Genomic DNA, 13419 nt, shown 5'->3' with positions numbered 1-13419 from the left:
GTCACCCATTGGTGCCCTTATAAAACTCAACGTTTAACTTACTCACGCCGGCTTGTGCCCGCCCTCACAGTCGGGCATATTTGCGGAATACACCACGCCGCCGTTGACCCTGGCCATTGACCGAGCAACCCAACGTTTCTACCAGCTCCCTCCACAGGAATGTGTTTTTTTCATCCCCCAAAACTTTCTTCCCGGGTTTGCTGTCGGCGTCATAAGACAAACGCGTTTCCATTCGGAAACTATGCAGCTGCCAGCGATTCCATCACCCTGCCCTCGGAGACTTCACAGATGTAGTCATAGGTGACGGCGCTGAGACCCGTCGGCTCCCTAAACCTGACGGGCCGGTTTACTAACGCGTTCCGCAAACTCAGATCTGAACGCAGGATCGCTGGGGTGCTGTCCTCACGTCGCATGTCAATGCGTGCATGGCTGAACTTCTTTCAGACCGTACATAGCCAACCGTGCTAGTCAGAGGTGCGGGATGAGTTCTCAAGATTCTTCAACTTTTGAGTGATGGTGCAGCGATCAGCGCGCTGTGCTATGAACCCATTTGCCTGAGCTAATGTCCCTGTCACGGCTAGCGTCAGTTGTGAGTGACATCCAAAGCGGGCCCTGGCTTCCCCCTGGGCCACAGACATACCTTGAGGCCTCGGGCTAAAGTACTCGGCCACCATCTCACGTGATGCCACCATATTTAGAGGTAATAAATAAATGAGACAGGCCTGTTGTGGCACCGTCTTTTGTGAAAGGCCTGGGGCAAATTTTAACTTTTGCACCCAGGCTCTGGGCAGCCAACCCCCACTGACCAGTGCGGTGAACGAACTTCCAACAGCCTCCATGACCCACCGGAGCGTGGGGAGAGAGCGGCCTTCACGCAGTAAAGGGGAATTGACAAAGGGCTCTCAATGAGTTGCAGTGATGAGCATAACGCCGAGCTAACCGCGCGCCACGGTACGTGCCCTCGCGCAGGTGAACTTCGTGATGTGCCAGCTGCTGGCACTGGCGATGGCGTTCTTCTTCCGCCTCTACCTGCACCCGAGGGCGGCGAGCGAGCGTGTGCGGCACGGCCTGGCCACGCTACTCGGATCGTACTTCGCTATCTTCTGCTTTGGCTGGTGAGTAACAGAGCGGGTGGGGGGGGGGGTTGGATGAGTGAGGCGAGTAAAATGGGGTGGGTGGATGGACTGGGGCAGTGATGAAACTGTTTGAAAACTAAAATCATTTTTTTTATTTTACCAGGTAAGGCCCACTGAGCTATGTAGCTCTTTTTAGAAGCGACCTGGCCACAAATTATAGCTCAACGAAGTGGCTTATGATCACTTGGAAAATTACAGCAGCCAAATACTCTAAACACGTGTTTTCTAAAAAAAAACGGAAGACCCAGAGAAAATTCCACGTGACCACGGGGAGAGAGACACGCAAACTCCAAATATACAGCAGGCGTCAGGGTCTGGATTGAACCCCCGACATCCTGTATACCAGGCGAGGTAATTAACATCCTGCCACCATGGCACCCTAGGTGGGAAGTAAGATTGGGTGGGGAGTCGGTAGGGGATGAGTGAGTGGGTGGGTGTGTGTTGAGTAGGTGAGTGGGTGGGTGACTGGGTGTTGAGTTGGTGGGTGGGTGAAGCCAGGGGTGGGTGGTTGGGTAAGTGAGGCAGTGATTGAATGGGGAATGGAATGTGTGAATGGATAAGTGAAGTGGTTGGGCAGATCATTGAGTGTGTGAATGTGAGTAAGTGAATGGGTGGGTCATGAAGTCAGTGTTTGAATTGTTGAGTCAACGTGTGTGTCAGTGGATGCGTGAATGTATGGGTGGATGGGTGAGTGGAGTTGTGGACAAAGTAATAGTCAATAGAACTAAACTAAACTGAACTATTTTATTTACCAGGTAAAGCCCACTGAGATTTTTTTTCAGATGGCTCATCGAAGTAGCTAATATCATCACACGTGGGAAATTATAGCAGCAGCCAAATAATCAAAACACGTTTTAAATTGTGGAGGGCAAAACTGGAGAATCTGGTGAAAATTCCACGTGACCACAGGGAGAAGAATGTGCAAACTCCAAATACAGAAGACATTTGTACCGTCTCAGATGGGGGGATAAAACGTTAGTGCTACCAGTTTTCTTTTGTCCAGTATAAGTCAAGAGTATGATAACCCACTCATGTCTCTAGGTTATCAGGTTGTACCAATAAGTAAGTGAAAGGCCATTTCTGGGCCCTTAACTACGATTATGGGAGTGCTTGAGTGCATGGAGTGAATGAGCTGAACAAGCGAGTGAGTAAACAAAACAACTTTAACTATAACTTTTAAATATTTTCATAACAGTAATATTAACGGCTACTGCTGCTGCTGTGCAAACCACATTAACAAACTCTTCTTTGGAGAACTTAATAATGAACATCATTGGCCTCCCTTCCGCCCAGACAAAGGGACACAGATTTCAGTGCAAATAAAAAAGCGGCAATGGTATTTTAGGGCAGGATGTGTGCGCGCTCAAGTCTGGCAGGAGCTGTGGCCAGATGATGGGAAGGGGAACCCCGTTGGAACCCCAGGAGTTGCGAGCCAATCATAGGGATCGTCTCTGCCCCCCGCCCCCTCTAAAGGATTTCCTCTGAAGGAGCCCAGCATCGGCAAGGCCGTGCGTGCGGTTTCCGAGCCGCGCAGCGACGCTTCCTGCCACCCCTCCTACCCGCACCCCCTGCCGCCCCCATCTTTTCCCCCTCTCTCTCTCTCGCTCACTCGCTCCGTGCTTTTAGAATTCTTCCCCAAACTGTTGCGCCTTTTGGCAGCCTGCTTGGTTGTGATGCTCGTGCCATTATCTCCCGTGCCGCGCACGCACCCACGGGTTGCGTTGCTGCGTTACGGCTTTCAGGGACGTCGGCTGCCAAGCCCTGCTGTCACCGAGCGATGCCATTTATGCCGCTTACGGTTTTGAAATTGAGTAATGCGGACAGAAGGGGTGCAAATATTTTTTTGTTTGTTTTAATTCAATTGCCTTTAATTTCAGCGCGTTTGTGTTTTGTGCAAATATTCGTTTCCCCTTTATATCTAGCAGGGTCTGGTAAAAAATATTTTCAGCATGCATCACATTCATAATAGTTGAGATGTGAACCGCCATCAATGCTGTTGACTCCATGCTAAAGTCCAGGCTCAAGATGTTCCTTGGTTCAACTATTCACTGTTTCCATGCAGGATCTTGACATGGAGTTGCATATAGGGGCTATATAAATATACCTGCGTGTTCTACCATTGATTGAAGAAGCTGTAAGCAATTCCTGACCACGGTTAACATCAGTGGCGATGTATGTCGGAACTGGTCCTGGTCCTCCCATAAGTCGACTAAGATTTAAATGGTGCAGTTTGTTATCCTTCCCCCATACCTCCGCTTAACACGCTTGGCTATTTTCGGTGCGAAAGAAGATCCACATACATACGTAATCATCAGCACTGGGGAAACAAAGGTGGCCAGCCACGATACCCGCATCGCCGCCTCTTCACGTGCTATGCCGTCTCACAGCACCTGCCTGAACACGCTCCGTCTCTCTTGTGCGGCGTGCACAGGTACGCGGCTCACTTCTTCGTGCAGGTGATCGCCAGCTACGCCATCATCGTCCTCGTGGACACCCGCAACGTGCACAAGTATGCTCGCCGAACAGTGGGGGACAGCCACCCCAACACCCCGCCCCCACCACAATCTCACCCTCGCACCATGCTGCCCAGAGCCTGATAAATAATGTAATCACGTTCACCATCTCACACCGGGTTTGCCGTTGCTGGTGGCTGCCTGGAAATCCTCGGAAATGCCAGATCGCCACGCACGTTTGTTTCCATCTGTAACAAATAAAAATTGCCTACGGCCTCGTCGCCCGGAAATGCCTCCGATCTCATGAGATCTGCAATGCAAAGCAGGGTTGTAGTCTGTGCCTGGTGGACGGGTGACCACCACGCGCAAGCAGGTTGCCATTGGTTTGCTTGGGCGAGTTGGTGGGGCAGCAGGAGGCAGTATGGCCATGCTCCCTTTCCACCTTTACCCACCCGCACTGACCAGCACGGTGAAGTATGGTCAAATACTGCCAGTGGTGAGGGGGAGGTCCTGTTCTCGCAGGGAATTCACAAAATGGCTTCATATTTCCTTCCAAGTCATTGCTCTCTGCTAAATTAGAAAAAAAGGCAATGACAAAAGAGCTAGCCGTCTTAGTAATAGGGCTCCAGTATCATAATGATAGGGCCATAGATTTTCCTGGGGTTTTTAGATTTACAAGTAATGCTTTTTTTCTGACGAGGGTTAGTGCCAAGGTGAGTTCAAGGCCATTAAGAGGACTAAGGGGGTTTTTTAGAGTTAGACTTGTAACGATTAGAAACGGTGCCTAGCATTGGGTAACCCCCGCCATGCGTTTTGGCCCAAACAAAATACACGTGTTTTCCAAAAGCAGAGCAGCAGCACGTTGCAGACCGACCTCGGCACAGACCTTGTGCCAGATCTGACTGCCAGGGCCAACCCTCGAGTTGTATTTCAGCGAGTAAACGTCTCGCTGCGTGTCAGGAGAGAGAGAGATGCAGTTCAGTTGGCACAAGCTGGCGCTTCCGACGATTTCTAATGCCAATGAATGCTACTGCCTCCACAAACGCCACACCCTGTCGTCCCCACGTCCCCTACACGATTGCCTCTTGTGGTCTGTCACTAGGGAAACGCGTGGCAATGCATGCGTACACATTGCTGAGCGTATGTATAAACAAAGACAAAGACTCCCGGACACCCTTAACAGACTGTTGGGGCAAGTGCTCTTAGCGAGCAGCACCTATCAGCGCCGGCACGGAACATGCCGGTGTGGGTGATCAGCACCATGCCCAAACCGCCTTCGTCTCCCGAGTGGCGATGTTTACATACCGAACGAGGTACCTATTTGAGGCTGGTGTTGGCTGTGAGCAGGAATCGAAATCGAGTTGCAGCGTTCGTAGCCCAGCGCGCTAACCGCTCCACGACCGATCCCTGGAATATGCATGAACTCACACACATGCACGCACAAACTCAGTTCAGTCCATTGGCAATGTGTTGTCATGCTCAAACCTGCCCAGCGAGGTCCCACCACTATCGTCATTCCTAATACAGTGGTGGAAATTCCTCATTACTATGACAGGCACTGGTCCTGAATAGATTTCTATCTTACGTGTACAATTTTGTTCGCACCGCTTAACCTAAATGTGGACTTTATGCAAGAATGTATTCTCTCCTGCGTGATTCAGTTGCACGCATCGCGAGCCTAAGAATTTGTTCTCAACGACGAATTGATACGTTGGTCAAGAATAACAACGGATTGGCAGCTAAGGGAATGGACTGCTTCTGAGAGGACGTCTAATGAGTTGATGGAGCAGTGAGAGATCGGCTCGTGCGCTGGTGCTCAGTGAATTATTGCATCGTAAGAATGTGAGAGATGGCAGTGGCTTTGGGAAGCCATCATCCAGCAGTGGATTAGCCATGGCTGATGATGACAATGATTAATTGATGCATGAAAAACCTGTATCCGGTGTCTATAAAGTTACGCAAATCTGGTCGTACACACAAACACAGCTTCCGGATTATAAAATATACCACTGTCTATTTCCTTAATTACATGGGTCAAGAGCATTTCCTGAAATCCACAGAATACGGTAAAGCTCTGCATTGCTAATGTTAACCTCTGCCCATGGTGCGTGTGTCTGTGCATTGCAGATACACCTTCATCTTTGCGATGGGCTACCTGACCGTGTGCCAAATCAGCCGAGTCTACGTTTTCACCTCAGGGGTCTTCTCCACCGACTTCTCCGGGTGAGTCTCGCAGGTCCAAATGGATTCGTGGTGATCAATCAAACGTCGCGAGTGCAGCAATGAGAGACGTCTTTTGGCGGCGCGCGTCTTCACATCCAGAATTTTCCTGCGTTGGGGAATGACGCTCGTTGGCAGTATGACAGCTCTCAGAAGGCCAATTTGGAAACATGCCTAGTTTAATGGAGCCTACCTTGATGCCAATGGTGTAGATAGCAATATGAAAAAGGCACTATAGAAGGGTCATTAATGATAATCATGATGATAATCATAGTGATGATGATGATGATAATAATGACTGCATGGCGGTTTACTAAAATTAGATGGTATTGCCCTGTGCTGTGCCATAGATATTTAGTAAACACATAAGCGTGAACGTTTTGTTGCCATATTTAGTATGGTGGTGCCACAAGAATTATCCTACAAACATTGGCGAGATTAAATTCTAACGAGGCACGATCTGACTCGGTGCCATCCCTACACCACTCTTTGGACCACTATCTTCATGATTCCTATCTCTCCACATCCCTCCGATACCACACATCTGCCTCGCGGGTTTGGTTGCGCCATGATGTCACGTTACCCGCACAGGGACTGGTTAGCCGACGTGCGATGACGCACTGTTGACCCCTGCGAAGGTGTGGCTGGCAGCGGCCGGTACGCTCGCAGGCGTCCGAGATGATAGATAACGTGCCTTGTACTGCCACCTCCACGGACATGACGGTCGTTACATTCGGACAAGTTCATGCGTGTGTGTGCATGCGTGTGTGTGCATGCGTGTGTGCGTGTGTGTGGGTGGGTGTGTGCGTGTCTGCGGGTGGGTGTGTGCGTGTCTGCGTTTGGGCGGAGCGGTAGTGTCGTGGTTAGCGCGCTGCGAACCCGGCGACCCGAGTCAGATTTTCGCTCACGGCCAACATCAGTGACGAATATTTGAACTGGTGCTGGGCCTCCTCGAGGTCGATTTAGCCTCAAATGAGTACCTAAGGTGGTGTGTAAACATCGCTACTAGGGAAAGAAAGGCCGCCGGACGAAGTTCTGGTCACCCACCCCCTCGTGTGCTGTTCCGGCCTTCATTGGTGCTTGCTAACAGCACTTTTCCCTACAGTCTGTTTAGGATATATATGGGGGTCTTTGTATGCACCCGTGCGTTGGTGCATGTTGGACTCAGACTTGGAACTCGCTAATTTCTTCTTTGTCGCTGGATTTTCATTCAGCGGCAAATCAATCGCTTGATCCCGCTGTGGAGCTTCCAAAATATATTCTTGGCTCTGCTTGCTAACGATGAATCAGAAATGTATCTGTGGTTGTTTTTGCTTCTGTTCTCTTGGCCCCCTTCTCATCCTCCCTGCCTTGTCTTCATCAACAAATACAGCCTTGTGTTTATTCTAGATTTGAAGCTTTCGTGACTGCAAGGATTCATATTCTTAGGTTTTTTCGGTAAAGTCACGTAGGTAAAAAAATTAAAATTAATTCAAATTAAAACATTTTACTTGATACAGCAATCGTACTGTGACGGTTCCACCTGAAGACGGAAGCTTGTGTTGACTCCGAAACGCCGTGATTTTTTTTTTTACTTGTATTAAGTTTGATTAAAAATGTATTTATTTATTTCCCTACATGACTTTACCGAAAACCTAGGAATACAGCCTTGTGTCTCAGTATTCAATCAATCTTGACACAATGGGAGGTCACTCCCTCTCCTGTACTGCACACACAGCACAGCATAGCCTTCCTGTATTCTCATCTGTACCTCCCATGTTCGAAGAAGGGCAACTTTTTATCTTCTATATGTTTGCGTTAATCTTTTCCTTTACGCCTTTTCTAAAAGTCTTCCGTGTATGTTATTATTTAATTTGGTTACTTTATGATATTCACGCTGTGAAATTAAGTTGTGCCTTTAACAGCAGCACACACTAACCACTGAGCCAGTTTTCACAAAGTTGCTATTTCAGTTCATGTGGCCTTATGTGCCCACGAGATATAAATGTTACCTCGGCATATCAGCAGTTGCTTTTCTAACGTTATTCCTGAGCAGGGTTGTTCAACAGCGGTCCCTAAGCCAGCAATGGCCTGCCAATTTATGGGCCGCCAAGACAAATTTTATACAAATTATTGAGGTGAAAGGTACAAAGACAAGAGTTAGAGATGGGAGAGCCGTATACGAGACATGCAGGCGAGTGTGATAGAAGTGAGATGGAGAGATGAGAGACCTGGAGGTAGGAGGTAAATATTAGTGACATCACAATGACATGTGATGTCAAAATATGGCATAATATGGCCACAAGTACATGACAACTAAAATATGTGGCCTGGTGGACAATATATTTGCATTATTGTGTGGCTGCTGTAAAAAAAGAGAATATGGATGTTGTGAACACTTTTAACACCTCTCCCACCCTTCATAACGATGTCGTCTTTTTATAATGTCCTCTCTGACCTCTTCCCCTCACCTCTGCTTGTCCTTCAGCCCCATGATGGTGATGACACAGAAGATAACAAGCCTGGCTTTTGAGATTCATGATGGTAAGTTTAAAGGTCAGCCCTGTTTACAGCAGTGATCCGGCACTGCTGAGATTCTGTGTTCGAACCCAGGCAACTATCCTTGATTAAACAGAGTTTTCAAGAGCAGTAAGTTCGTTGATTATTTCTGCCACTTAACTCAGAAACTGCAGAGAAAAAAATATAATGTGAAATTTGAATTCTCACTTACTTTTGCATAAGTTCCAAAATAAAAAAAGATACTACTTTCAATTTAATTGTCATGCAATGAGAATCTCTGGAGCATTTCTTTAAAAAATGTATTCGACAATTTTATTCTCAAGAATATTTTATTTCTTTAAAACTGCTTTTTGTATTTAGTTTTGTTGTCCTTCCCCTGCGCCTTCTGTTAGCACGGTTGGCTATGTATGATGCGAAATAAGTTCAACATACGTACAGTAGAACCTCTGGTCACGAACGCCTCTGACCACGACCAAATCGGGTTCAGACCAAAAAATTCACAAAAAAATTGAATCTGGTCACGAACACAAACTCGGGTGGTGATCAAACACGGCCGCGGCCGATTTCCCCTTCCGCGCCATTTTTTTGTAAGCGCCAAATTTCCTGTTGTTTGTTTACAGTTATGTATATAACTTCTGTTATATAAAATTCCTAGTAAGATATTAATTTTGTGAGTGTAGTCATGCTCCTCCCCCCTCATTCAAGCCGTAATTTAGAGAGCGAAAGCGCTGAGTACGTACATCGCTAACATAAGAACCCGTTTATACTGGTAGGAACGAAGTGGACCAGACCACCAATAGATTATATCGTCCGACCGTTTGTCCGTCCGTCCGTCCGTCCGCGTCCGTTTGTCCGTCCGTCCGTCCGTCCGCGTCCGTTTGTCCGTCCGTCCGTCCGACAAGATGGCCGCCCGCTCCCCCTGCGCGTGTGTGTGTGCGTGTGTGTTTGCGTGCGTGCGTGTGTGTGCGTGTGTATGCGCGTGTGTGTGCGTGTCTGTGTGTGCGTGTGTGCGTGCGTGTGTGTATATGTGTGACTGTGTGCGTGTGTGTGCATGCGTGTGTGCGTGTCCGGCCCACTCGAGCGGCGTGATGAATGGGCGCTATTGGGCTTCGGATCGTTATTCACGGCGAACTGGAAGCGTAGCAACACAACTTCATTACGTGTGCGTGTGCGTGCGTGCATGTATGTGTGTGTGCGTGTGTGTGTGCGTGTGTGTGTGCGTGTGTACGTTTATGCGCGTGTGTGCGCGTGTGCGTGTGTGTGCGGTCGATATCCCTGTACCGGTATTAGTATTATTCCTACCAGCCCACCCCGCAGGGTCCTGTTCTCTTCTCGCATCATTCATACGATGATGCGGTGAAGTAAACGTTCATACGATATTACGGTGAATGCTTCCAAAAACAATACTGTACCCAAATATTACTGTTAACTTACTTTCAATAGAAACATGAATTGCTCGTACGAATATTCTCTCTCTCTCAAAATCGACCGACTTATGTAGCAGACAAAACAATCATCTTGTTGAACGATTCTAAACCTTGACGCGGCAATGTTAGTTTTCTCTGTTGTTCAAGGTTTTCTCTTTGTTATTCAATGTTTTTACATTTAGTTTACTATTACACTGTGAATTCTATGGCATAATTAACTATTTTTGTGCTTAAAAATCTTTAAAAAAACAATATTTATATACAGTTCGTAGGAGTCTGGAACGGATTAATCGTATTTACATACAATCCAATGGGGAAATTAGGTTCGAGTCACGACCAAATCGGGTTGCGACCAAAGTTATGGAACGAATTATGGTCGTGACCAGAGGTTCTACTGTACATGCGAGCAGGACACGCGGGAAATTGCAGCGCGCCTTGTGCGCGTGTCACGGGAAATAGCATAGTCACCGTCATCACCGCTAGGCAATGGTCCCTACGCACATGGCCTGTAATGGAAACTCGTGGAGTGCGAGTGTCGGCGGATCGCACGGATGTTGTGAAACTCGCTTCCCATGGGCGTCGAGGTGCCATACCTTGGCTTGCCAGGAGACGGCGGTACAGCAAAGTGTGGACAAATATCTTCTGCTGCTTTCTGTATGGGATACAACGTTGCCCCCTCGCACGGGTGGGGTTTCTTCGGTTGCTGTAGTTTCCCCCCACACGTCTAAACAGTCGTTAATTGGCTGAAAACTTCGGCAATTGTTGGCACTGGTTCACCTTCTAGCTGTGATTCCTTTGCGATTGTGAGATGCGATTTGCACGAATAGTGCTCTGTAAAACTAAACATTATTATATCATCTTCTGCAGGCTGTTCTGTAACACTGCTCTGCCAGAGTTCAGAATCGAAACGTCTCTTTTAAGACACAATGCCGGGAACACAGTTTGAATAAAATTGTGGAAAATGGAGAAAGAAAATGTCGGCTCCATTTTTTTTCTTCACCCATGAATACTTCACAGAGTCTCAAAGACGTTTTCTTTACACTCAGAATGTTTGCCTCGCTTCCTTATTGAGTATTTTTTTTGTAGTTGAGAAATCCCTGGCATATCAGATGGGAATCTCCCAAAGTGAATGCAGCAACACCCCGACTTACCCCTTTAACGTCGTTTAGAAAATACGTCGTCATTCTGTGAACACCACTTCCCGATTTGCGTCGCCTCGGCCCACACTTACGTCACTGACAGCATCATCATTCTTCCTTTCTCGTATTGGTCGCCTCTCAGCCTTTGCTTCCACCTACCCTGTACGTAAACTACTTTGTGTCGCTCATAAAGAATTGTACTTTCCTGTAGAGTAGAATGTATTATGTATGTGCTGCATTTTTGTTGATTTTTTTTATTGTGCACTGTATCTTATTGTACTCTGTATAATTTGTGTTAAAGTTTACTGTTATACACTTGTGTTGGGTACAATATTTGTAGTCATTTAGTAAATTAATATAACGTTGTCGGTATGTCCAGGATGAAGGCGCGTACACTAACACACAGCTGCACCGTACCCTCCGTTGTGTTCGTTTTCGCTCTCGTTGCGTGCGGACTATGTTTTGCTTTGACTTACGTCATTTCGATGTTCGTCGTCGCACGTTTCGGGAACACATCGCCCGACGTAGACCGGGGGTACTGACCGTACCCCTCGACACACGCGCCACACGTGCCACACGTGCCACACGTGCGCCTGCATGTCATTGCACGCGAGTGCACGGCAGCCGTGGAGTGCACAGCGGGGCTGTCGTGCCCAGCATGTCAGGCAGCCCCCCCCCTCCCACTCTGTACGTGTGTCGATGGCAATTCACTGAGATTTTAATGAAAACATGCAGCCAGGTTTTTCAACACCAGGCAAAAGAGGCCGGTCCTGATGGTAGGCCTCACCCACACCCCTGTACGAAATGATGACCATTATGGGTGCTCGCGAATAATACGTTCCAAAATGGTCTAACCAGGTTCACTAAAAGGTAATTGGCCTCGGTGTGTGTGTATGCGCTTGTGGGTCTCTGTACCTTTGTGCATTTGTCTTTGCATTTCTCTGTGTGTGTGCTTGATTGTATTTTCATCATTGTGTGTGTGTGTCATTGTTTCTTTGTTTCCGTTTGGATTAGTGGTACAATGGTTTAAGCAATAGCCTCCAATCCATGTGAGCCAGGGTCAATTCCTCACTGTCCTCATCAATGGCAATTGGAATCTGAACCTGGTCTGCCTTTCCCTTAGGTCCACCCAGACTACAATGAGCACCTGGCCTTGGTTAGTGCCTGCTCACAGGATTTGTGTGTTTGTGTGTGCGTGTGTGCGTGCGTGCCCCCAGGCATGATTAAAGAAGACCAAGATCTTACGGTGGAACAGCGGAGATTGGCCTCCAGGTGAGACCATAACGCACGCACATACAGACACGAGTGCTCACGAATCCACACGCGTGGGCGTGCACACGTTGGTATTCCTGCATGCAAATTCCAAGGAGATAATGAACCGCAGTGTGCACTGATTTGGCTACGTTCGGTTACTCGGCTTTTCCACCGTACTCATATATTCTCTACAAAGGGTTACGGAGCAACTGAAGGATGTGTGAAGCCTGCTTCACTGCCTTGCCTCGTGAATATGTGCATATGCACAAATACGTTGTGCGGCATCTGTACTTGATTGTGTGTGTTGTGCACATATCTTTAAGAGAAGACCACCGGCCACTTATTTCTGCGCCCTTGAAATATTATATCCACCCGTTGGTCCATCTGATAAGTTTTAAGCAACAGGCAAAAATGTGTGAGAAAAGCACACCGCCTCTGTGCATTATGCAAAAGCCACCAGCATTTCCTGAAGATGTACGTTATGGTCCTCGTTAATTATTAATTAAGTATTGTTGATGGGGTTTTGCATAAACATAAAAGGCCATGTGCTGGTTTTTTTACACGTTTTTGTGTGTTGTTTAAAATTCACGGTTTTCCAGCCTGCGCTATTACCATGGTTACGATGTTTTTCTCATAATTTACAGATTGGACGATTGGTCCATTTCAGAACCCCCTCGCTTGTTTTCACAAAAACAGTCGCTACAAATTTTTCTTACAAGGCTTACCAACACACATTCCCAGATATGTATCGTCTATTTTGGAAAATTGGAAATAAAATACTTGTAAATGTTGTTTTTAATTTAATGGGTTTTTTTCTGCATGCCGATGTGATTGGTGTACGTCTGTTAGAATGCGAGTGCTTGTATGTACGTTGAACTTCTTTCGCACCGTACATAGCCAACCGTGATAATCGTGTCCCAAATACGCACATCCATTTTAACAGATTTTAACATACATTTGCATGTTTCTCCACAGAAATGCGCATTGGAAGGTTCCCCTGCAGTGCCTGAGACTATCTGTAGAACGCAGAATAACACAGCTGGGTTTTTTTTCTTTTCGCGCAGGAGACTGCCGACTCTGCTGCAGTTTCTCAGCTTCAACCTGAACTTCCTGAGCATCCTCGCAGGGCCCAGCAGCTCCTTTAAGGACTACACGGCCTTCATCGAGGGCAGCCATTACAAGGGGTGGGAGCGCAGTGGCGTGTGCGGCCGGGAGAACGGCCCCCTTCATGAGCCATCGCCCGCGGTGTGCACCTGCATGTCCCACCCACCGGCCCCTGTCACTGCCACCC

The 13419-nt window shown here is 47.6% G+C and overlaps 1 protein-coding gene across 2 annotated transcripts in view; it reads left to right on the top strand.

Moving 5' to 3' along the window:
• Positions 1 to 13419, top strand: part of LOC144722317 (membrane-bound glycerophospholipid O-acyltransferase 2-like) — a 56678-nt gene that overhangs the window by 30034 nt on the left and 13225 nt on the right. For both annotated transcript variants that reach the window (XM_078600477.1, XM_078600478.1), the window contains exons 2-7: positions 970 to 1115; positions 3568 to 3645; positions 5717 to 5812; positions 8277 to 8332; positions 12092 to 12146; positions 13193 to 13373. In XM_078600477.1, the coding sequence (XP_078456603.1) occupies positions 970 to 1115; positions 3568 to 3645; positions 5717 to 5812; positions 8277 to 8332; positions 12092 to 12146; positions 13193 to 13373 (612 nt within the window). The remainder of the gene's footprint in view (positions 1 to 969; positions 1116 to 3567; positions 3646 to 5716; positions 5813 to 8276; positions 8333 to 12091; positions 12147 to 13192; positions 13374 to 13419) is intronic.

The sequence above is a fragment of the Lampetra planeri genome, chromosome 14 (assembly GCF_965212315.1).
Source record: "Lampetra planeri chromosome 14, kcLamPlan1.2.h2, whole genome shotgun sequence".
Lineage (NCBI taxonomy): Eukaryota > Metazoa > Chordata > Hyperoartia > Petromyzontiformes > Petromyzontidae > Lampetra > Lampetra planeri.
The sequence above is the reverse complement of the archived record's forward strand: the minus strand, read 5'-3'. Positions and strand labels throughout refer to the sequence as shown.